Source organism: Gadus morhua, chromosome 7, assembly GCF_902167405.1.
Source record: "Gadus morhua chromosome 7, gadMor3.0, whole genome shotgun sequence".
In the NCBI taxonomy this organism is placed as follows: domain Eukaryota; kingdom Metazoa; phylum Chordata; class Actinopteri; order Gadiformes; family Gadidae; genus Gadus; species Gadus morhua.
Window position 1 is genome coordinate 22,947,901 of NC_044054.1, and position 25,202 is coordinate 22,973,102.

The following is a 25,202-nucleotide window of genomic DNA, read 5'->3' on the forward strand; positions in this document are numbered from 1 at the left end:
TCCTTCTGCAGCTCGCTGTCAACTGCTGTGCCAGCCAAACACGGAGCAAACTGGAAAACACACTCGACTGAGCTCTAGGACGTTGTGTCAAGGATGTTTCTGAGGTCTGAAGCTGACATTTCCAGGATCATGATTAAGTTTGCTTTTGGATGTAAGGAAAACATTGACGCAATTGCATCCTACACAGGATAACGGACTGGCGACCGGGGAAATTTCGCTACCATCACTATATTTCGGAAGACAACTAATTGTTAGGAGTGACCAAGTGGAGCGAATTTACAGCAAACCAATCCACCTTAAAAGGATAATACAAGCAAGTTGCTGGACTTCAACTCGTGATCGAGCTAACGTAACAGCTCGTCGTTGCACACTTTATCTTTTGGACAGAACATAAGTTAGACACGCAAAAGTTGTTGGTGTGTGTGTGTATTTCGCCACTGTTATTTTGAAAGACAACGGCTGGTGAAATAGCAGAAATTCGAAATTTTCTTCCAACATCTTTGCATCTGGATGCCTGGTCATTACAGAAGTGTGTCGGCCGTTTCTTGTGAACTTTCTGTTTACATCATCCTCTACCTCGCCTCAACATCTACGGTGGGGTTTCGAAACGGAAATCAAACGCCACATGTCATTTTGGATACAAGTTAACACATTCTTCCGAGTATATTTATTGAACTGCATTAAAAGAGAGTCTTGAAAAATTAAAGGATAGTTAGATGTTGTGGCTGAATGATATTCGGGTGAAGTCCAAGGAAACGCAAGTGACATCCCAATGAGTGGTGCACATTCAACTCTCGCTGACAGGTAATGCTGCTTCTAATGCTCCCCTTTTAATGTTATACTTTGCCAAATCATACTTTGATTGTCACCCCAATAATAGGCTGGGAATATGTTTGCATTTGAGCATGGTTATTATCTCATTATCATTATCTCAGAGTGATTCGGAACACTTAAGTCAAACTTTAGGGACAGCCCCATCTCTGGTAGAACAATGCTTATTACATTTGCAATAACTGATTAGGTATAATTGGGCCAGATTAAGTCCCTGGCTACACAGGCCTCAGGGAAATCTACAACAGGGTCTGGGTGCAGCCATAAAGAACTCCCCATCTGAGGACAAACTCATCAATGAGTAACCTGCAGTTACTCAAGTAAAAAAGTAAAAAAAAAAAAAAAAGGTGTCAGGTATTATGAAGACCTCTACAAATTGTTGGTAACAAACATGTTTTTTATGGGATCCTCACATGCTTATTGGGAGCTCCATGAAATATCTTGGCACACTGATTGTCCCTCAAGGCACAAGATAAACTATTCTGTGTTTCACTCATTTCCATGCAAACGGGCCAAACAACTGAAATGTGTGGCCTTCCTTTGGGCAAAATATGCCCCCAATAACCATTTGCTTCTGCCTTGCTTTGATTTTTGATTTCAAGGCCTTCAATAAAGTTTTATATAGTAATCGTGGCATTATTTATGGGCCTACATCAAATACTTTGTTCAAAAACGAAACATGTTGTGCTTGTAAATATTAATCAGTTGGAAGTAACATTAATGCCACCAAAATGTTGTAGTGTCGGCTCTATGAGTATCGACTCTTTGAGGTTGACTTTGTGCCCCATGATTGCTTGCTTCATATGAGCGTGACTGCCTTCTGATTCCAGAAGTTTCCCTCAACTCAAGACTGTTAAGAATTGATTATTTGTTCGTTGATGTTGTTTGTCGAATTGGATTGCTAGGTATCACTTAAACACATGACTGTTGCTGTCTGATTGCAGTTTGCTATTACTTAACTATTTCTCCAAACAGTCTATGGGATGCAAAACCAATTCCCCTTGGTGTGGAGTCAGCAACACAGGTCGTGGGTGTGCTTCGGCCTGTACCAAACTGACCTGAATACCAGGTTGCTTGTCTAAATACATTAATTTCAATCAATATGACCGAAGGAAAAAAGGGTTTCATTTTCCAGACACTTCGCATTAAAGAAACATTTGCCTTTCGTTGACATGAGATGAAAGACATTGTAACCATTGCCATCCATGCAAACTCGCCACGGCTCAAACTGCTTCAAGGTCAGCTGTTTATCAGCCAGCCACTACGATAACCACTTTGACATCAAATGGTGAAGGCTGTTTAGAAATTGGTTACAGTGTTATGATGACATGGCCCACAACATTCGCCTACTCCACCACATTTCAACCAAGCCTATTATTAAACACGGTTTAGAGGTTCCTCTTATGTTGCTGGCATAGCCATTGTGTGGTGTAGTACCGTCTCGGACTGAGCGTGAGCATTTACACTTTCCTTGTCGAAGAATACATCCAATGGCTGATTCCTTAACGACTTAACAAACACATGTTGAGGACCGAAAAAGCCCTCTTATAGATCAGAGAGTCATCAGGTTAATTGTAGATCATTCAATTTTTTTAGAACTTCTTTGCATAGGACTTTGCAGCGTATACGTGCGTGCATTTCTACCCGTGTTTTGCACATTGAGAAAGCACTAGTTAGCCTTGTTGCCTCACAGCAAGAGGTGCTTCTGAAGCCCCGGCTGGCCCGATCGGCGTGTTTTCCACATGTTGATGTGAGTTTCCTCCAGGTGTGCTGGTTTCCTCCCACTCCAAATACATGCACTTTATTCATGCAGCAAATAGAATACAATGGCTAGTGAAACTACAAACAAATATGTAGTTAGACATTACACTGCAACAATCACCTAAATATAACCCTTTTATTTATCATCCATACCATAGAATAATCCTCCAGATAAATACCTAATCAGCCACTCAATTTTAGCCAGTTCTTAAAACAGAAACAGAACTTAAACTTAAAGTGCTGCATGTTGCCCGTACTGTGTATTTTATGTTATGTTATACATATATTTAGTTAAAAGGCCAATAAACCAGCCAACATTAAAGGCTGTCTATCGGAGCCAGCCTGGAGTATAATGGAAGTTAGAAGCAACAAAACTCGGGCTGGCTCTATCCCTCTTCTTTGTCACTCTGTTCTGCTGATCTGGGTGTACCCTCCCCCCCCCCCCCCACACACACACACACACACATATAGGCACACACATACACATACTCACCCACTCCACACAAGGCTCTCACGGGAAGTGGTGACATCACTTGTAAACAATGTCTGTCCGGGCTCCACAGGGCCGCTAACCTTTGCAGAGTGCGCTTGTTTCGACACTGCTGGTTATGATACAAGGGCCAATTTTACCATGGTGCCGTTTTAGGTTTGTATTCAGCAAGGATTTGCTAGGACTGTGTTCAAGTTAATTCAAAGCATTCGTAGTGAACTTGGCATTTATGAATCATGGCTGAGCCTTGATCGGAGTCTGGCATTGCTAAGAATGAGCGCTTTTATGCCCCTTTATTTTTATGGACGCAGTTCCCTGAGTGGGTTCTTTGTTCACTACCATTGAACGATTGCAGTCCAAGTGACATGTCTAAATGATTAAATGAATAAATTAGACGAGAATAATTTATTTCCAAGTAAGGGTCAAAAGGTGTTTTGAGTGCATGAACCAGCTCAGAAAGTCAAGTCAACCTCACTCAAATCGCCATGAAGATCTGGATCCTATCAAAACTCAATAAAGCCTGCAGCTTTTAATGCCCCCACTTCCAAAAATGAAGCAGCGAGCAGGATAAAGTGTAAGCTCCAGGCTTTAAGGCGGGCTATCAGTTTTCTATCTCCAACCCTTTGGAGTCGAATGCTTTCCTGTCATAGTCTCCAAGGGGTTCTCTGGTATTTTTAGCTTCCAAGACATAAGTGGATTGTTGCTTATAGTTTTCTTTTCCCTCTGGCCGGTTGCACAATTACCAGAAAGAGAGAAAAAGGGAGGAAACTCCTGGGTATCTTAGCTAGAAAATAACAACTAATAGTGTACCCAATTAAATTTGAATATGTTTCCACTTTCTTTCCTACTTTCTTATCGTAGCCAAACGGTGGCCATTTCAAGTCAGATTTAGTTTGTATAGCTAGTCAGACACCACCTACCCATCTATGCGTCTCTCTACCCACGGGTCTGTATAGCCTCTTCATTATCTGCCGTTAATCTCCTCAGACCCCATAGGAAAAGCATATTAAGCGATTCTTTCATGACGTAACCAAATTGGACAAGCATTTAATCGTTATCCTAGACGGCTCTCCTTCTCCATTGTAGCACTACTGGTGTTTTGGCTGGTAGACCAGAGTTACTTTGATATGTTATGTCTAGTTCCGTAGCCACCGCAAAACCAAACATAGGGGGCTTCTATTATTGCGTAAAACATTGTTTTCATGCGGTCAAATGTTTCTGAAGCATTTCGTTAACATCTTACACAGGATGGTTCCTCGTAGGCTGGTGGACACCGGGTTACATTAAACCCTCCCAAAGAACCTCTTGTCTTCTGCCCTCTGTCACACATTTCAGTGCCTCCTTCTTCTCCACTCCCAACCCTCCTATCCCCCCCCCCCCCCCCTCTTACTCATCCATGCAGACTTCTCTCCCACATTCGGGAAATGGGAGCAAAGCCAGAAGCCCCCATTATTTCCGGGAATATGTCCCACAGAGCCGCAGCGCAGCTCAGCCGTACGCGTTTGGCGGTGACGCGAGCGGCCCATTGTTGAGAGTGCAACCTGGTCCCCATTGTCACCGAGGAAGGAACAGGCAGATAAACAGCCCTCTGCCCCACTCCGCCCGAAGCCCCCCCCCACCACCACCACCATACCCCCACCCCCTCCCTCTGATGGAAGTGGGAAGGAGGAGGTCTGTAGCCGACAGGAAGCAGAGGATGGAGGAGATGAGTGTAATCTATGCAGATTTTGAATGCAGGATCCACTAGGGTGACTAGGAGGGGGAGGATGGCCGGGGGGGGGGGAGGGGGGGTTGGGGGTTGGGGGAGGCAGACGTGAGGTGGTGCTGGAACACATGGATCCCTTTTTTTCTTATCACACTGTGCCTTTGGAGCTGGAAGAATTGCACTCTCGTAGGGTCTGGTTGCTAGGCTATCAGAGGGGAAGACGGTTTACTTACGGAGTATTGGTGTAGACTCTAGCAGCAGGGGAAGTACTTTTTTTTTTTTAAGTGCAGTCGCAGATTTATGCTTCTGGAACTGTGGCTGAAATATGAGGGTTTTTCCAATGTTTTGGCACTGAATATGATTTTTCCTCCACCTCAAATGATTTTTCCTCCACCTCAAATACGTATTCTATTTATGTTGCTACGATTGTTGCGCTCCCTAACATCTGTGTGTTGAGTCTTGATTTAACCTATGATTAACACTGACAAATCGACCTGACATTTGTTCACATGACTCACCCACTCATGGGATTAAAGAATGACCATGGATTCATTATTATTTCTGGTACTGAGAGACAAATTCTGTTAGGTCTGATTAATTGGCAATGTGTAAAAAATATTAATATAGTTTCCTATCATAATGAAAAGTTTCCATTTTTCCTTTTCATTAGCTCAATCATTTATACAAAATCATTGTCCGTGACTTCCATGCCATATCACTTTTTACCAAAATATGAAATTATTCACATTCCTATTGCAATGTTGTGATATGTGTGTATATGAGTTTTAGCTGAGTGTGACTCCTTTCTTGTTGACAGGACCCCTAATATTCTCAATAAGGACCAGATTGCTGATAAGAAACCCAAGAATGACAAGTCCCCCATCTCCCTCAAGCATGAGTTTGACCCAACAGGTGAGGTTTAATATATAGTATTATCATTTATGAAATGTTTGTGTGTGTGTTTGGGGGGGGGGGGGGGGTTCTAAAATAAACTGCAAATACACGTCAATGCAATGGAAATTTGCAACACCTGATACTAATTGTGTTTGATTATGTGTTAAGTAGTTGTCCCCATATAAAAAACATACACCCTGAGATGTGAATTGAGAGTTTGGCTACTCTGAGCATACCCTTAGTCATGCATTTACTATTTATTTTCACACCAAACGATGCTTGTCTTGTTGTAAACGACATTATCATACTATTAAACATGTTCTCTGTTTAGTCCCCGTTTAGTCCAACATAACAGTTGGGGTCAGGGCTGGACTGGGACCAAAGAATGGCCCTGTCTTTTTTTGGCCATGGCAGCCCACTATGATACTAAAAAAGAAAAGAACGTACGCAGTTACGTCCCGGGCTGCGATTGTTGACGGGGGGGGGGGGGGGGGGGGGGGGGGGGGGGTTTGTATCGTGGACCTCTGCTGTGTGTGTGATAGGGCCAGGGCCAGCCTAGAACCAATCATAATGAGTTATGGCCTGGGCCAAAGTTTTATTGAACTTTCAGGTTAAGTTGACAGCCCGCACGACCGAGAGGGAAGGAACGGACCTCGGCCCTCGGCTGTGTGACGGGGCTGGGCCGGGCCGGGTCCATTAAAAAAAAAAAAAAAAAAAAAGTAAACCTCGTCGGCCCAAAAAGGCCTGCCAGCCCACCGGGCATTGCCCGGTACGCCCGATGGCCAGTCCAGCCCTGGTTGGGGTCTAAAACACCAACTGGGACACCAAACACAAGGACGACCGGAGACAAACTATAGAAATGAAAATCAATGCAGAGCAGTAGCAGCCTAGTCTCGGGTGATTTTAACCTACCAGGGTCGACAGCTCTTTGGCTGGTGTTGCCTCATGCTTAGGTGATGGATGTCCCCAGTTGCTATGGAAATGAGGAGAGGGGGGAGGTGGGGAGTCGATTCTGTCACCCAGTAAACTCTTAGTTTGGAATCGAGCCAGAGTGTTGCATGTTATGGGGTCGAGGTAGGGGTAGGGGGGTCCTACTTATTCCTACCCGGGGTTTAACCCAGGCGTCCCCCCGGCCTAGCCACTAGTCTACTGTCGACATCAAACACACTCTTTTTTGATGTAGGATTGCTGAAGGTGATCACGATAGCCTTTTTTGGAGGCCGTCCCAAAGCTTTCATTAATAATATTGTTCGTTTTTTTTACCTCATATAATAGTTTTCTACTTGACCTATCGAGTGATGCTTGAAACAGTGAAACGTCAGAGCTCATGTTCATGTTTTCAGTGGGAACCAAAAAGCTTGTTATGAATAAGCTCCACATCTGGCTGCAATAATTTGTTTTTTCCACACAAGTGAAATCGTCTTGTGCACACTGCCCTTTATCTTTATCATTTTAAGGCGGTGTGTGTGTATGCATATTTATATGTGTATATCTGTTGTGTGTGTGTGTGTGTGCGTGTCTTGACATGTGTCGCGCGTGTGTGTGTGTGTGTGTGTGTGTGGATGCGTGTGCGTGCGTGTGTGTGTGTGTGTGTGTGTGTGTGTGTGTGTGTGTGTGTGTGTGTGTGTGTGTGTGTGTGTGTGTGTGTGTGTGTGTGTGTGGGTGCACGTGCAGGTATGGTGCAGCGCTGCGTGATCATCCAGAGGGATGAGAATGGCTTTGGCCTGACAGTGAGTGGAGACAACCCGGTGTTTGTACAGATGGTCAAAGAAGGTGAGCCTCCGCAGATGGATCTCAAGTTGGCTCTCACAGGAAAAACACACATGGCAACATGTTTATTTTATTATGAGAAGCTGGAATAGGAGGTTCATGAGTGGTTCTTCACACAGTCTCTTTTTGACCCCTATGGGGATCTTAATGTGGGCGAGGGGCGAGGAAATCTTTTGGCATGAACCAAATACAATATTAAAATAAAAGACAAACAAGATGTGCAAGCCGAAATGTATATTGATGAGTGATATCAGTAGTGCGATTTGACATCAAAATGATTATATGTTCGGTTTAAGTAAAACCTCAATCTGTAGTACATTTAAATTGTGACTTTCACAGAGTTAATAATAACTAGTACCCAAGGTCGCTTAGAACCACAAAAATCATACCCACTAAATGCAGGGCCGGCGCTGACCGTTTCGGTGCCCTAGGGCCTAGGCGACTCGACATTAAATGACACCCTAGACAGGGCTGTTAGGGTTAGACAAGGCTTCCCTTAATTAATTAATAATTAATTAATAATCAATTAAGGGCACCACCAGAGGGCGCCCCCAACACATTTGCCGCCCTAGGCGATCGCCTAGTCGCCTATGCCGAGTGCCGGCCCTGACTGTATGAGTCACACTGCCTAAAAAAAACAGGAACAGAGTCCACTTCATTTGGTGAGGGTGACGTCTCATACACGTCTCATTGGTTTTTGTTGCTATCCGAAATATAACTTCCCTTTCTTTCGTCTGCAACTAAGGAGAAATAAATCAACACACTTAAAGCTGAAAGTAATTTTCACTATGAGTCAGGAGAGCAGGAGAACAAAATTCAGCCTCAAAGCTCATTCAAATTGACTGCACCTATTTTTTTTTTATGCGCTTTTCAGGCCAGCTGAGTCACTCAGCCAGGCACTGAATAACATGATTTCAGTCAGAAAAAAGGACATTAGAATGGTCAACTGTTTTGGGTTATGTGTCATTTAGATGGTGCTGCAATGAGAGCAGGTGTCCAAACAGGTGACAGAATCATTAAGGTGAGTATTGATTAACATTTCAACGCATACATTGGCAACTTGTTCTATATATTTATTGTAGTTCAATACTTGCTATAGAAATTTAACATTTTGAACTTCTTAACTTCGTAGTTGCACAGGAATGTGAATTGTATTTTGCACAGAAACTAATACTTTTAAAGACGATATGGAATCAACATTTCTTTTCAACTCAAAGCTTGGGTCAGAGCTGACGAGGATAACCTTTTATTCTTTAACAACTGACTATTGATAATGACGTTGTTGCACTCGCTAATCGATATGCATACGTCTGTGGTATCATAGGATGATAGGCCAAAATGTGTGGCTATTTTTATTTTTATTTTAACATATATTTCTATTCTGAATATCATCCACTTGTATTTATTTTTATTTTCTGCAGGTAAACGGGACCTTAGTGACGCAATCCAACCACATAGAAGTGGTCAAGCTCATAAAATGTAAGTGTGCCTGTTTCCTATCCGCATAGCTTATCAGTGATTACTACACTTGATTACTACACACTATGCTTTTATTGCTTTTAAAAACCCTTCAAACGGAAACAGAAAGAACAACGCCTCAACTCTCAGTACAAACCAAGTGGTCTCATCTTCTTCTTTGTTCCTGGCTGGTGACGAGTCTACGTGATTTTAGACAAATATCTCTTTCCCTGTCTCTCTTAGTAGCATCCCCCATTTACAGCAAAATAAAAAGTATGTGGAGCGGAGCCCACTAGAGAGGGGAGTCAAATCTTGTGTCGGTGCCGCCCCGATATAAACTTTCCTCTCCGGTCTAAAATCACCTTTAGCCTTCGAGCTACTGCCTTGCTTTGTAACAAAACACAGTCTCTAATGAAGCCAGACACTTGGGCTGTCAATCATGACACCCCCACTCTTTCACTTACTCACTGTGCCCTCCTTCTGTGACCTCCCATTCCTCCCCCCTCTCCCCCCCGCTCCCCCCTACCCCCTGTGAAGCGGGTTCCTACGTAGCGCTGACACTTTTGGGCCAGCCCCCAGGGCTCAGTGAGGCCCTGCAAGAGGAAGAGGAGCAGGCGGAGGAGGAGGGGGTGGTTGAGAAGGAGGAGGAGGGGGAGCTACAGAAGTCAGAGGGACGGGAAGGAGACGGGCCCCTCTCGACGCCCCTCGTTCAGCCCCCAATGCTGGAGCAGGGGGGCCCTTTGACCGATGACATCATGAACAGTAGCCCCCGGCAGCAGCAGCACATTGATGGCCCACCCACTCCTCTCCGGGTAAGGACACACCGTGGTAGAACTAGTTTATTATGGATGGGTTCTATGTACTGCTTTGAGCTATGTGTCTATAGGTTGATGTGCTTCAGAGCAGTGTTTTCCAACCTCTTTCGTCTCATGTCACAGCAGTGCAGCTCGTACACAGGTTTCATTTAGCATCACCATGTATATTGATGAGTGATATTAGTAGTGCGATTTGACATCAAAATGATTATACGTTCGGTTTAAGTAAAACCTCAATCTTGACAAGTACCCCCTGGAACCTGCTCCCATACCCCCTCACTTCCAAAGCCCACGGCCGTGCTACGACGGTCGCAGAATAGCAGTTTACAATGTTCACCTCCAAAATGCAATTCAGTTTTGTAGTGAGCAAATGAATATAGCCCTGCGACGTGTATACTCTGTGCTCTGCTCTGTAAAAACAATATGAGCAAATATATTTTGGGGTGCACTTTGTACGGAAGTCTGGGCTCTGTAGTGTGCACCCACCCTCCATTGGGATTCACTGCTTAAGAGTGGACATCAGAATCATGTAGTAGTGGGAGGTTATAAAATAATATATATGGCACCTTTAAAAAAAAATAATAATAATAGAAGAAAACCTGCATTAACCAACAATGACGCTGGCTAGTCATTACATACATTACGTTTCAGAGCAACATCCTGGTTGGTCAGAATGAAGATGGGGACGCCGTGCTGTCGGAGTGGCAGATGAAACGCTCGTCCCCATTGAACGACAAGCTCTGGTCGTCAGCGGGCGGTCAATTCGTAAGCAGAAGCCCGCTCTCTATTTCAACACTTTGGCATCATGTCTAGTGTTTGACTGAATTCTTTTTGGATTTATGTTTTTAATGGAATATTATTATTCGCACAATTGTGAGTATTGATAATCAGAGAATTTGAGAAAAAGAATTCTCACTTATAAAGCAAAGATTTGTTGATTTGATGTTATTATGTGGTTGTAAGGCGGGCCTTGGGTTATATTGTGACCTGCGTCATTACATCATTCCCGTTAATTTATGATACGGCCGGGTAAGGGTTAGGGTTTACCTTTGGACCTTTTGGACCTTTATTCTTCATAGCAGTCTAACCATGTTTGACCGGCCTGGTATGAACTCTGTCCACTGTCTCCGTCTGCTGTGGTGGCGTTTTCATAAGAAGTACAATGCAGAAGCGCTCGCCGGCTTAAAGAACAACAGGAAACTAGTGGTAAAATGCTGCGCACATACACTTTTCCCTAATGACGAGAGGGGCCCATTTTATCATCACCCTAAAAATAGCTGTGATAAGGTCTTTTTTGGCTGGGGATTTTCCAGCATTTTGCTCCAGACTAAACATTTAATTTTGTCTTAATGTTTGTCTTTGTGTGTGTGTGTGTGTGTGTGTGTGTGTGTGTGTGTGTGTGTGTGTGTGTGTGTGTGTGTCTGTGTGTGTGTGTGTGTGTGTGTGTGTGTGTGTATGTGTCTGTGTGTCTGTGTGTGTGTGTGTGTGTGTGTGTGTGTGTGTGTTAGGTGACGGGAAGCCCCCTCCCAGTTTACCCTAGCCAAAGTGACACGCCCTGCCACAACCCAAAGACGAACCTTGACGATAGCCCCCACTTCAGTCCCTCTCCAGACCGAGATGACCCCTACCCTCTGGTGAGACACACACACATCCTACACACACACAAGCCTTCACCTACACAGTAACACTCGGTTACCGATGGCCACGTTCAGTATTATATTTCAGTGTTGTGTCTTATTCTCATGCCCTTGAAGAACCCTGGACCCCAGTGCATCATGGGAACACCCCCATCTCCAGCCCACCCTCCCATCATCGGGGCGGAGGACGACTACTTTGACACGCAACAGGAACAGGTACGCAGTGACACTGCGGAAAGAAAAACAGTGAAGGGAATTTTGAGTCTTCTCACTGTATCAGAGCCTGTTGGTGTGAAGTGAGTCAACTTCCTGAGTGGTGCTTTGTGGTTTCTAGATAAATGGCCAGTGCAGCTGTTTCCAAAGCATGGAGTCGTTGAAATCCAGACCAGCACACCTTGCCGCCTTCCTCCACCACGTGGTCTCACAGTTTGACCCTGCACCTCTGGTACACACACAAACACACATAAACGCAGACTTAAAACTACGCTTCATTCCAATGCAAGTTGCGTATCCCAGCCCACTATCTATAATTCTCAGCCTCAAATATCAAATTGATATTGATGTAATGAATCCATTGCCATCAATCCCTTGTGGATCTGTTCCTTGTGTTCCCCTGTAGTTGTGCTACCTGTACGCTGACCTTCACCATCAGACCCGCTCCAAGGAGAGCAGACGTATCTTCATGGACCTCCACTCCCTCTTCCTCGACCCCACCGCAGTAAGTCATCCTCTCTCTCTCTCTCTCTCTCTCTCTCTCTCTCTCTCTCTCTCTCTCTCTCTCTCTCTCTCTCTCTCTCTCTCTCACAATCTCTTACTCTCTCTCTCTCTCTCTCTCTCGCTCTCTCTCTCTCTCTCTCTCTCTCTCTCTCTCTCTCTCTCTCTCTCTCTCTCTCTCTCTCACAATCTCTTACTCTCTCTCTCTCTCTCTCTCTCTCTCTCTCTCTCTCTCTCTCTCTCTCTCTCTCACCCTCTCTCTCTCTCTCTCTCTCTCTCTCTCTCTCTCTCTCTCTCTCTCTCTCTCTCTCTCTCTCTCTCTCTCTCTCTCTCTCTCTCACTCTCTCTCTCTCTCTCTCTCTCTCTCACAATCTCTTACTCTCTCTCTCACAATCTCTTACTCTCTCACCCTCTCTCTCTCTCTCTCTCTCTCTCTCTCTCTCTCTCTCTCTCTCTCTCTCTCTCTCTCTCTCTCTCTCTCTCACCCTCTCTCTCTCTCTCTCTCTCTCTCTCTCTCTCTCTCTCTCTCTCTCTCTCTCTCTCTCTCTCTCTCTCTCTCTCTCTCACAATCTCTTACTCTCTTATTCTCTTACTCCCCCTGACTCTAAGTGTTATCTGCACATAAAGCCCTGCAGAGCATACAGCATGTACGCAGTAACAAACAGCAATAACTTACTGAACAAATCTGTACGCTTCATGCTCACATGTCATGATGACGTGTCTACTGCTCTTTTCGTCTTTTGTATACTGTTTGTGAAGGAAATATATGAACCGCTTAGATAAATAAGCGTATGAATCATAATGTAATAATGTTTTTTTTCCTTATAACAGAATCTTAAAGTACATGTCCCAGAATCTGTGTCCGTAGAACTGGGTAAGAATTTAGTCCCTATCTTCACCATGTCACAGATTGATCATTTACCTTGAAAACTAATTTAATGTAATTATTATCTTATCATTGATCATCTACCATGTATTATTGTTGTTTATTGTGTTTGGTGCAGTGTATTAATGTCCTAGCACACTGTCCTGCAATAAACCACTGGGTCACCTATCCCCTGTGTGTTTAATCATTGACAGTATTAAACACTTACTGTGATCCCTTTACCTTCGTTGTGCTTGTTGGTCTGATTGGACGGATACAGCTCTATTCAACACATGACTGGCTTAGTGAAAAACAAGATTCAATACGAAACAGTCAACAGTCAAGATCACAGTATTCTTGTTTGAATAGTTTAGTTATTAAGTCAATTAAACTCATTGTTATTATTATTTCTGTGCTCTTTCTGCTTGTCCCAGGTTCTTATGTATCTCTTTCTTAGCTATCAGCATAATGACAAATGTTTTTTATCTTGAATAACATGTCTATGCGTGGATGTGTGTTTGTTTGTTTGTGTGTGTGTGTGTGTGTGTGTGTGTGTGTGTGTGTGTGTGTGTGTGTGTGTGTGTGTGTGTGTGTGTGTGTGTGTGTGTGTGTGTGTGTGTGTGTGTGTGACTGTGTGTGTGTGTGTGTGTGTGTGTGTGTGTGTGTGTGTGTGTGTGTGTGTGTGATGCAGACCGACGGCGGTTAGAGTTGATCCCTGACGAGCTCTGTAAACAGTACACCCAGCTCTTACAGGAAGCACTCCTACCCGACATCCACAAAAACTTGGAGGACTTTCGGTAATGTAAACACACACACACACACACAAACACACACACACATACACACTCAAAAACACACCGTTATCAGATTCATTTCAAATGCTATCTTGCCTGATATTATTCATGCAGTAGGCTTGAGAACATCCATCATTCCTCCAAAATTCTCCCTGACCAGGGGTTCTTGATAAAAAACGATCCAAGATCTAATCATATCATTATCCCTGAACCATATCTAAATTGCAAAAAAATGATTGTACTATGATTATATCTTTCAATTATTATTATTATTTTTTTTGTCAGTTGCAATAATGAAAGATAGCGAGATAGAGAAGATAATAATTGCATTCATCCCTTAGGTCGGGGTCAATTAAATATAGAACTTCTATATCTAACATATCCTCTCATATAATTTCTATACATATTTTATTAATATAACTATGTCTTTATTTATTTTCATTCAGATCTTATTTTAATAAATGAATAACCCATTGTTATTAATGATGTTCTCCTGTCTTGTGGATGATGGATGGTCCTGGCAGGCAGAAGCGAAGCATGGGCCTGACGTTGGCGGACGCGGAGCTGAGCCGGCTGGAGTTGGAGCGGGAGCGGGGCCACCCGGCCCCCGACAGAGAGTGCACGTGTGCTGAGCACATCGTCTCCAAGATAGAGGACATCTTGTAAGGAGACCCCCTGCACACTAACCCTAGCCCTATCATCACAATCACATGTATCTATTCTGGCTCTCGCTCTTTGTTTATGTATATATATATATATATATATATATATATATATATATGTATATATATATATATAAATGGTTTGTATGTTTGTGTTGAAGTCCTCCATGTTGTTTTGTCTCTTGTAGGGTGGCACCACATCCCGCAGAAGAAGAGAAGTGGTGAGATACGAGAAATAATGATTTCATATATAGGCTCTACATGCACTTAAATAGGCACTTTATAATTATTTTTATAAAAATGTCATTACAAAACAAAGAAAAGCAATACTTAATTAAATCCAGGTGATAAACAGAATCAAAGTCCATTAAAATCCAAACACCATCCATAGACTTACGTGAGGTGCTCAAGAAACGAAAAGGGATGGGACTCTTTCTTTCCTTTTTGATATATTTTTTCTCTACATTAAACAGCCATATCACATCTTTGACAAGAGTTCATTTTGTGTGTTTTTGTTCTCGTTGCGTCTCGCAGTGCAACAATGCAGTATGTCATGCTGGCTTACCTGAAGCACCTCGGAGTGAAGATCAAGGAGCCGCGCAGCCTGGAACCAAAACGCATCCGCATCAACTTCCTTCCCAAGATCAAGGTGGGGTCTCACACACACACACACACACACACACACACACACACACTTGCACACAAACACAAACACACACACACACCACACACACAAACACAAAATATATAAATAAGCATATATAACCATAAAAGGATCATTTTCTAAAATACATGTATACCACCAAAGATGCACAATTCGGCTTCCAGTTTTGCCATAACCAAACAAATTGTAGTTACAGAGCAAGAGTAGCAAGTCAGAGAAGGAGGGGGAGGAGAAGGTGAAAAGGCCTCGGTTTCCCAACATCCTCGGCCAGCCACGCAGGCCCAGCCGAGTGGACTCCACCTACGGTGAGTTCAAAAATAGTAGTCACCAAGAGGTATTAACGCATTTATTGCAAGCCATATTCTGCTAAATTACGAATAAATAGTCATCCACATGCTGCACACACGTTATGAGAAAACGTATTGTTGGAATGTCGTCTTCCCTTTTGAGTCGTTATGTGTAGTGTCTTCTACTGAAGTGACCCTCTTCCTGATACACACTTCCTGTAGGACAATGTTATTTCCTGCCTGTGTACTATCCAGTAAGCCAACAATAGGAATCAGCCAATCCAACCCACGTTTGATGGCTATGTTGTTTGAGCTAGGACTCACTAAAGTTCATATTTTATCACATACCAAAATTAATTTATGATGCAATATTTCAAATTCAGAAAAGAGGCAAGAGGTCAGAAGGTTATATTTTCCTTTCTTTTTCTTTGGGTCTCTTTAAAATCGTCCAAAAAAATAGACCCTTGACAAATGTTTTTGACATATCTAGAATATTATGTTTATAGATATCTGCAGCATGCCTTGTTGGGAAACATTTAGAAATGAAAACATTTCAACCTCTCTCAAAGCTTTGTTTACCAGGATAAAATGTGTTAAACCCATTAGTATTAGGGATGTCCGATATTGGCTTTTTTGCCGATATCCGATATGCGATATTGTCCAACTCTAAATTTTCGATTCCGATATCAGCCGATACCGATGTCGATATTTGTGTTATTTTTCCTCAAACCTAATTTAGGTAACATTACATATCTCCTGTTGTGGAATTAACACAACATGCTTAATGTTATTGTGATGCCCCACTGGATGCACTCTTGAATGCAACAAGGCTTTCCAAATGTTAACATTGTCTGTGCAAAATAAGAAAAATACTTCAACTTAATTTAAGGGAAAAGTGCCATGTTTATTTTTATTTTTTTAATGGTCTCAGACAACAGTTTGGATTACACTCTCCCTGAGATAATCTTGACAATGCCAACAACAAATAGGGCAAACTTGACTTCACAAATGATAAAACATTGTACCTGAACAACTATGTGCAACATAGCAGTATGTTTCTTTAGCTAAAACTCAATGCACAAATATGAGTCAATTACAATGTGCACTGTACTGCACAATTTTGAAAACATTTATTTGAGCTATAAAAAAAAAAATTAAAAAAAAAAATCGGTTTTAAGGCAAAAAAAATCGGATACCGATATTGACAGATATTACATTTTTATGCTAATATCGGGCCGATAATATCGGTAGGCCGATAATATCGGACATCTCTAATTAGTATGAAATGTTAAAAAGCCAAACTGTGTGGCAATTCCTTTGTGATTTAGTTTGTAATAATCTGGAATATTTGCAATGCCAGAATACCTATTAGATTAACAGGAACACCCCATTAATATAAAACCCTCTACTCTAACTGTCTGTGTGTGTGTGTGTGTGTGTGTGTGTGTGTGTGTGTGTGTGTGTGTGTGTGTGTGTGTGTGTGTGTGTGTGTGTGTGTGTGTGTGTGTGTGTGTGTGTGTGTGTAAATACATGTGCGTCATGTTATGTGTGTATTAATGTGTTGACCCACTGCTAGTCTCCAAAGCGATGGAGCTTAACAAACAGCGATCCCCGAAGCCACTACCCCAGCCGCCCCTCAGCAGCATTATCCCAGAGCATCCAGACCCCCCCATCCCATCCAGCTCCCGTATCCGTGGCAACCAACATGGTGATGGACCGGATGCGGGTCCCCAGCTCTTTCCCGGTGCCGTCCCCCCTCCTCTGCTCCACAGCGTCTCATCCAATCAGTCGTCAGAAAGCTGTGGACAGGAGTCAGACTCCGGTAGCTACACAACTATTGTATCTTTCACTGGTAATTGTAATTGAGCATTCTTTTAGTGCTCTTACTGTGGAATATTATGGGCTAGGCATGCATTGCATCTTATTGTAATGTTGGGTACACTTTCTGTGTTAAGATAACTAGTTTTCCCTTAAAACACGAATGTAACTGCAGTAGACAAACACGCATCTAGGAAGCCATTTTGTTTGGCCGCTTTCACACTGATACCCCGACCCCTTTCTCTCCTCTTCCATGGTCCTCCGCAGGTCTCTCTCCTCTGTCCTGGGCCTCGCTGCAGAGCGACAGTGCCTGTCACTCGGGGGACCTCCAGGAGTGTCTTCCCTCGCCAGCCTCAGCCATGCACTTTGATTTCAGCCCTGCTACCCTTGAGCAACTACCACTGGAGGAGAACGAAGCCAGTTGCTTGTACTTACGACACACATGCACACACACACACACACACACACACACACAGACACACACACACACACACAGACACACACACACACACACACACACGCACACACACACACACACACACAGTCACAATCACACTCACGCCACCTTAATGAAATTGCTGAATTCGTATTTGCGAGATTCAAGGTGATGAACCTCTTCCACATATCCCCTCTTCCCCCTCCCATTCCTCATCTTACCTCTCCCCCCTCCCCTTTCCCCATCCGCTGTCCCTTGTCCCCTCTGGATGTATGATGGTTGCCTCCCCAAGTCCCATGAGTCCATGCGAGGTGCACAGCGAAGACGACCAGGCCGGTGCAGTGACCCCCATAGAGGGCCTTGAGGACCCTCTGAACTGGCAGAGGCTGGTCAGCCGCGAGGTGCTGGCCGGCCTCCCCCCTCTGGAGGTCAAGAGGCAGGAAGTCATCAACGGTGAGGTTTATTCCACCTTACACTACACTACACACTGTGCAACAGTACACCACCAACAATAAAAACACAGAACAAACCCAGCATGCACAACAACACGCACAAAAACATAAAACAGCACACAACCCATCCCACTACGTACCACAACAAAAAAAACCTGATGTTGTGTTCAAAAGCGACTGGACTGATGTTTTGAAATGTATTTAATGCCAACTTTTCTGATGTGTGCCCGAGTGTGTGTGTGTGTGTGTGTGTGTGTGTGTGTGTGTGTGTGTGTGTGTGTGTGTGTGTGTGTGTGTGTGTGTGTGTGTGTGTGTGTGTGTGTGTGTGTGTGTGCGTGCAGAGCTGCTTTACACGGAGCAGGCTCACCTCCAGATGCTGAGGGTGCTGGACACGGTGTTCTACCAGCGGCTAAGCCGGGATGCCTTCCTATCCCCCGAGGACATCCACCACATCTTCTCCAACCTGCTGGAGGTCATGCAGCTCCACGGTACCACACACACACACACACACACACGCACACACGCACACACACACACACACACACACACACACACACACACACACACACACACACACACAGCAGCCTGTTATAGTGGATCTTTTCGACTTATCACACTTTTCTTATCTCAGTGACCCTTCAACAGGGCTAGACAATAAATCGTTAACGTACACATCTTGACGATATAAACTCTGGATGATGAAAAGAGTAGGATGATAGTTGGATTTGATAGATAACATTTGAATAAAAGTTAGCTGACCTAAAATGGATGAAGCGGTACTTATAATAAATGACACTAAACGTGACGTCAATGCTATCAGATTCCACCTCCGCTAGGAAAGGTGAATACAAAGTCATGCATCTGTGTTTGTACCAGTGTCCATCACGGAACAGATGGCGACCATACAGAGAAGGAGTGAGACATCAGTGATCGGCCATATTGGAGACGATCTCTTGGCCTGGGTACGACCAATAGATCACCAATCGATTTTGCCCATGACGTCTTATTGTGCAAGTATGATGATAAAAATGCTGGAGCATTCAATAACATAAAATAAAAAAGGAACTTTGAATGACACATCATGTGAAGTGAAACTCTTTATAAATCCCCTTTTCTTGCCGCCTCCCTTTCCTATGATAGTTTCATAACACTTTTGCCCATCTAAGGAAATGTCTTGAATGGGCAAGTGCTCTTTATTCCATAACCCAATCTTTCAGCTCTTTTTCATATCCAGGTTGTGTGTGTGTGTGCCTGTGTGTGTGTTCAGTTTGGAGGGGAGCAGGAGGAGAAAGTGAGGCAGGCTGTGGGCACCTTCTGCAGCAACCAGCCGTTGGCTCTGGAGATCATCAAGACCAGGCAGAAGAAAGAACAGCGGTTCAATGCCTTTATCCAGGTCACCGTCTACACTTCCTCCACAATAAGTTTCACATATCTACAGCACATGAGATGAGGAAGACATACAATTTAATATTGAATATATGTGTCATGTTATAAAGCTGTAATAAAAAAATTCGGACCACCAGAGGGCAGTAGTGGACCCCTGTACTATTTTTAATCCAAAGGTCATCTGAGAACAATTCACCATTTTCCTGTTTCCCCATTTTCTTGTTTGTCTTACATCTTTGGTTCACATAGACAACTCACTTGTTTAAAGGCAACAAAACCAAGTTAACCTAGTTATTATTATAAAAGAAGTCCACAGGGGACAACTGTATTTTATTTCTACCAGACCCTGTGCTACTTGCATAACCTTCTACATCTTATTTATATCCCTGTTATGGTGTTTGTCCCCTATAGGAGGCCCAGAGCAATCGCCTGTGCCGGCGCTTACAGCTGAAGGATATCATCCCCATAGAGATGCAGCGGCTGACCAAATATCCCCTGCTTCTGGAGAGATTAGCCAAATACACCGGTAGGTTGGCTTTCACGCGCTCTCCTCCCCACCACGCTCGGCTGCTTGGTGGCCACTCACCCGACACATGCGGGCAGCCTTTGGAGGGTGGTGATCAATCATGTAATTTTTTTTGCAGAGGACTGTGAAGAGAGAGAGAAGGTGAGGAAGGCTGGGAAATGCTGCCGGGACATCCTCAGCCACGTTAACCAGGCCGTGAAGGAGGCTGAGGACAAACAGGTAAACACCCTGGTGGCCAACGACGAACGGGAATAAGTGTGACACCTTCAGAACCTCTCTTTTACTTTAAAGGACTTTGCCGTGATCATGACTAATTGACATTGGCAAGATCCCTTCAGTTTAATGATGTTAAATATGCATAGTTTGGTTTAGGAACCCCTGGTCTACAGGTTAGGCAGTTTGCCTCCCAGCAAAAAGGTTCTGGGTTCGAGCCCTGATGGCCGCAGTCTACCTGTAGGAATCCTTGAGCAAGAAGTCTCCTGGCTCCTTAGTGTCCTGCATTAAAAATATTCTACTGCAAGAGACTGAACAACGTTATCGTTTGTTATGCTTTCTCTCAGTTTTTATCTGCATTCCTTTGGCCAACACGTTGAAACACTGTATTTGCTTCTCCACAGAGACTGGAGGATTACCAGAGGAGGTTAGACCTGTCCTCACTGAAGCAGAGTGAGAACCCCATGGTGCTGGAGTTCAAGGTCAGATAGCCACCTTGCTTTCCATCCCATTCAACCTCCTATTCCCTGTATAGAAGATTAGTCTTTATATGTATCTGTGCAGAAAATACACTCAGAATATTCAATTCACTACAACTTTTTATCAAAATTTCAACAATTATTACTCAGATGTACTTTATTAATCCCAGATGGGACATTTATGGTTTCACAGCAAGAAGTTCAGGATGGAAATACAAATTAAAATGAGATATTAAGTGATGCTCCTTGTATACATATGATTTACCGTGTTGCTGGAACCAGAACCTGGACCTGACCAAAGGGAAGATGGTCTACGAGGGCCCTCTGTCCTGGAAGGTCAACAAGGACAAGTCAATAGGTAAGCCCTGAAACCCCGACCCCCAAGCTAAATCATACTGGAAACACTAATATTGACCGTCTTGTGTTCTATTGTGACCTTATTCTCATCCCTCCTTCCTTCCATCCATCCCTCCCTCCCTGTATCTCCTGTGTGTGTGTGTGTGTGTGTGTGTGTGTGTGTGTGTGTGTGTGTGTGTGTGTGTGTGTGTGTGTGTGTGCGTGTGTGCGTGTGTGTGTGTGTGTGTGTGTGTGTGTGTGTGTGTGCGTGTGGTTGTGTGTGTGTGTGTGTGTGTGTGTGTGTGTGTGTGTTGGCGTGTGCGTCGTGTGCGTGTGTGTGTGTGTGTGCAGAGCTGTTCTCCATCCTGCTGGAGGAGGTGCTGGTGCTGCTGCAGAAGCAGGACGAGCGGCTGGTGCTGAAGGGTCAAAGCATGAACCTGGCGGGCACCTTCAGCCCCATCATCAAGCTCGACAACGTGCTAGTGCGCCCCGTGGCCACCGGTAGGGACCAGACATAGACATATACTGTGTAGATAAACACACCGTGGAGATGTATAGATACAATTGGAATAGAAGTCAGGTGACGATGAAGCACTTTTTAACTTCAAGTACAGACATTTTGATGTGGAGGACAGGAAAGTTACTGTCATGGCTGACATTTAATCACAAATATTGAATAACCTATTTTTAGGCATCCGTATGGCGCCACAGACCAGTCAATTGGCGGTGGTACCGTTATAGGATTCCAGCATTCTCCCCAAAAATTATTTGATTTTATTTTTTTGTAAATTTGCACTTCGTGCCTAAAATACAGTTATTTCGAAATGATACTGACGCCAATGTCATTCATTATTTTCACAACAAAAAGAGAAAATAAACGCATTATATTGGCTCTGATCAGCTGGTTGGAGGATGCGGAGACATTTATTTATTGATTTATCTCTTTTTCGTTTGTCCGCCTGCAGACGCCAAGTCCTTCTTTGTGATCTCCACGTCGGGTAACCGAGCCATCTATGAGCTGGCTGCGCACACCGTGTCGGAGCAGAAGACGTAAGTCCACCTGTCATAATATTAGCTCTACACATTCTAGCACCTCTCTTTTGGTCTGCTGCTGCTCTCTCACGCTGTCATGTTCGCTCCTCTCATTCAGATGGCAGCGTCTCATCACACAGTGTGCAGAGACCATGAAGGCCAGGCTGTGAGTCCACCCCCTCCCCCCCTCTCCCTGTTAGCAGTGGTGCTTGTTCACTCATCTGTGTGTGCGTGTGCGTGTGCGTGTGCGTGTGTGTGTGTGTGTGTGTGTGTGCAAGACAACCACTTGTATCTGAACTGAACATCCATCTATTTGTACTGAGGACACGTGTGTGTGCATGTGTGTTCTTTCAGCGCTGGGCAGTCGGCTCTTGACCTGACCCACACTGGGAGGGCCCCGGCCAGTAGGGATCCTCTCCCCTCCCTGACTGGAAGCGCACTGTCCACAGGTAGGAGACGTCCAGCTCCCCCTACCTCTTCTACACTCCTTCTAAACAAACAGATTGATGACCACTCTGTTATCGCTGCATCGACGAGGTCCTAGTTCGCGCTCAAGCTAGGGGTTGCTACTGTGCTACCGGTGCCCTTCAAAACAACACGGCTCTACCATGTCTTCCCCGTCACCCTGCAGATAAAGACGACACGTCCCCGGCTCCACGGGCCAACGCCTCGACCACCAGCACCAACCCCTTTGACAGCATCGACTCAGACGAGGAGGAGGACGGGGAGTCGGCCCGGGTGGAAAGGGCCGATGAGGAAGAACAACAAGAAGGCCCTCTCCGACAGCGAAAACTAGGAGACGAGGCTGAAGAGGAGGAGGAAGATGTGGTAGACGTGGACGAGCTGGAGGCCTTCCTGGACGGAGAGATGGTCGACCGGCTGCCGCTGCTGCGAGAGAGGTCCCGCCACGCCATCGCCATCGACAGCCACGAGGACACGCACCTCGCCCTAGACCAACCCCCGTGCTCCTCCAGAGCCGAAGACGCCCTGAACACACGTGGGTACTTTAGGATGCATGTTCGCTACCCTTTGTTTACACTGAGGTCTTAGTTTGTGTTTTTTTTTTGGAGTTCTGCTCCGGTAAACCCATTGGTTGCCCTGCCAGCTGAAAGATTAACTAAACACAGCAGCCCGGACAGAGGTACAGCATATAAACATTGGTTTTGCAGTGGCGGTTACTGATTAGCTTGAATTGTTGCACAGTGATCTCATTTGCTGTGTTTACTAAATAATGAAGCAAGCAAAATGCTCCCTCCAGCATCAGAATTGGAACAGACTTCCTGTCATTTGTTAGCTTTCGAATAATGTTTTGTAGTATTGCCAGCTCATCCAAATCTCCAATTATTCATGAAGTAGAAGCAGTGAGCATGTAGTTGTTTGTATTCCTTTTGGTCACCTCCCTTTGTTGGCTGTCCAATCTAACTGATGAGCCTTGTACAACTACATATAGATCAGGAACGGTGTGTGTGTCTGTTGTGATGATATCCCAGTGGCAACGCTGAAGCAGCTCCTCCTGGAGCACATGGTCATCGGAGAGGAGGGGCCGAAGCAGAAGGAGAAGGAGGAGGAGGAGAAGCTTGAGGATCAGCCTGCGGAGGAGTTCCCATACAACGCCAGGAACTCCAACTGGGAAAGGAGGGCGCCCTCTGCTGGCTGGGCTGAGGAGCCAGCGCTGCCACGTCGAGACCCTGGGCTGGTGGAGAGGCCGGCAGTCAATGGTGAGGAGTGAGCAACAGATTCAGAGCATCTGGGATAGTGTGGGCCACATGACTTCTCCATCTCTCTATTTCTCCATCTCTCTAAACGATGGGGATTTTAACCAAGTTCCTTTTACCAGGCCAGAGTATATCATTATTTATGTTGCATGACATTTTCAACATAGCATTGTATGTTTGTGTATATATTTAAAATGATGATGGTATTAAGTTATTTATAAATTATAACATTATACAATTATAACTATAAACGTTATATTGTATAGAAAATCAGACAACTCATAACCAATACACAAGAATCAATCACACTACAAACCACACCTAGTAACATTCACACTACTTCCACCTGAGCTCATGTCCTCCACCCTCCATCTCCAATCCCTCTCCACCCATATACCCTCTCCACCCTCACACCCTCTCCACCCTCACACCCTCTCCACCCATACACCCTCTCCCCCCTCATACCCTCTCTCCACCCATACGCGCGCAGGTGGCTACGTTGTCCTGGAGTCCTGCTTCCTGGGCTCAGATGAGAGCTACACCGACGACGATGACGACAGAGATGGAGCTCCAGGAGACCCCGGGATCGACCTGAGCAAGCTGCTGTCCTCCTTCTCCCAGACGGGCGAGGCGGACGGGGACGGCGGCGTCCCGGGCCCCAACCTCAGCCGCCGGCTCATGACCCACCTGAGGCTGCTGCAGGCAAGCCTCCAGCACCTCAAGGTAACCCTTATACTGAGATGGTCTCTGGGGACACTTTAAAATCAGGGTATAGGGATGGAAGAGTAATTAACATTAGTTCATGCAGTAGTGAGCATTATTATAGAGCATAGCATCTAACTAACCCTATCTTCTAAGAATAAATTAATATCTTAGTTCACATGAACCGCATTACCTTAGTCATGAACACCATGAATGAATGATTACTAGACCCTTCGTTAACGGTTAGATAATTGTAAGTGACGACTTATAACTGCATTGATTCATCTTAATGAATGATTAATTAATGTACCCTTAGCGTAAAGTGATATATGTATTCTCTTAAACTACATCAGATAAGAAGGTGCTTTATTCAGCCCAGATGGGGCATTTGGGTTTCACGACATACAAGAAAGGACAGTTATAGTTATTAGTTATACGATTACAATATAAAGACAAAATATACAGAAGATATGTAATAAGAGTAATGCATAACTGTATGAGTTAGAAACATTTGAGTTAGACATGCATTGTTTCAGCCGATCATAATTAATTGTATTTTGTCACCCGCAGATGACAGATTTTAGATAGCTGCTAACTGCCAAACCGTTCACTTTGCTGACTCAAAACACTCTGCCTTACAGGACGTGGAGGATAGATATAACCAGCTATGTCATACTGTGACCGAAAGGCCTGCTGACTCAGAGGAGTACAATGGTAATTTAAACTCTCTACCCTCAATACTATATGCACCGTATACTCC

At 44.4% G+C, this 25,202-nt stretch overlaps 1 protein-coding gene across 5 annotated transcripts in view; it reads left to right on the forward strand.

The window, feature by feature from the left end:
* Window positions 1-25,202, forward strand: part of LOC115547988 (rho guanine nucleotide exchange factor 12) — a 43,473-nt gene continuing 18,271 nt past the window's right edge. For 3 of the 5 annotated variants that reach the window (XM_030362530.1, XM_030362531.1, XM_030362532.1), the window contains exons 1-35: window positions 1-804; window positions 5,605-5,699; window positions 7,356-7,454; window positions 8,423-8,472; window positions 8,873-8,930; window positions 9,447-9,721; window positions 10,376-10,489; window positions 11,233-11,358; window positions 11,479-11,577; window positions 11,696-11,806; window positions 11,981-12,079; window positions 12,907-12,949; window positions 13,632-13,737; window positions 14,259-14,396; window positions 14,585-14,617; window positions 14,931-15,045; window positions 15,251-15,365; window positions 16,924-17,169; window positions 17,433-17,592; window positions 17,894-18,054; window positions 18,395-18,541; window positions 18,930-19,015; window positions 19,321-19,446; window positions 19,851-19,965; window positions 20,084-20,184; window positions 20,583-20,660; window positions 20,940-21,015; window positions 21,345-21,494; window positions 21,959-22,043; window positions 22,144-22,191; window positions 22,380-22,474; window positions 22,657-23,022; window positions 23,516-23,743; window positions 24,231-24,463; window positions 25,084-25,156. In XM_030362530.1, the coding sequence (XP_030218390.1) occupies window positions 773-804; window positions 5,605-5,699; window positions 7,356-7,454; window positions 8,423-8,472; window positions 8,873-8,930; window positions 9,447-9,721; window positions 10,376-10,489; window positions 11,233-11,358; window positions 11,479-11,577; window positions 11,696-11,806; window positions 11,981-12,079; window positions 12,907-12,949; window positions 13,632-13,737; window positions 14,259-14,396; window positions 14,585-14,617; window positions 14,931-15,045; window positions 15,251-15,365; window positions 16,924-17,169; window positions 17,433-17,592; window positions 17,894-18,054; window positions 18,395-18,541; window positions 18,930-19,015; window positions 19,321-19,446; window positions 19,851-19,965; window positions 20,084-20,184; window positions 20,583-20,660; window positions 20,940-21,015; window positions 21,345-21,494; window positions 21,959-22,043; window positions 22,144-22,191; window positions 22,380-22,474; window positions 22,657-23,022; window positions 23,516-23,743; window positions 24,231-24,463; window positions 25,084-25,156 (4,282 nt within the window). In that variant the 5' untranslated portion in view covers window positions 1-772. Of the gene's footprint in view, window positions 805-5,604; window positions 5,700-7,355; window positions 7,455-8,422; window positions 8,473-8,872; window positions 8,931-9,446; window positions 9,722-10,375; window positions 10,490-10,517; window positions 10,931-11,232; window positions 11,359-11,478; window positions 11,578-11,695; window positions 11,807-11,980; window positions 12,080-12,906; window positions 12,950-13,631; window positions 13,738-14,258; window positions 14,397-14,584; window positions 14,618-14,930; window positions 15,046-15,250; window positions 15,366-16,923; window positions 17,170-17,432; window positions 17,593-17,893; window positions 18,055-18,394; window positions 18,542-18,929; window positions 19,016-19,320; window positions 19,447-19,850; window positions 19,966-20,083; window positions 20,185-20,582; window positions 20,661-20,939; window positions 21,016-21,344; window positions 21,495-21,958; window positions 22,044-22,143; window positions 22,192-22,379; window positions 22,475-22,656; window positions 23,023-23,515; window positions 23,744-24,230; window positions 24,464-25,083; window positions 25,157-25,202 lie in introns of those variants that run through there. The other 2 variants (XM_030362533.1, XM_030362534.1) reach the window with 2 other exon arrangements.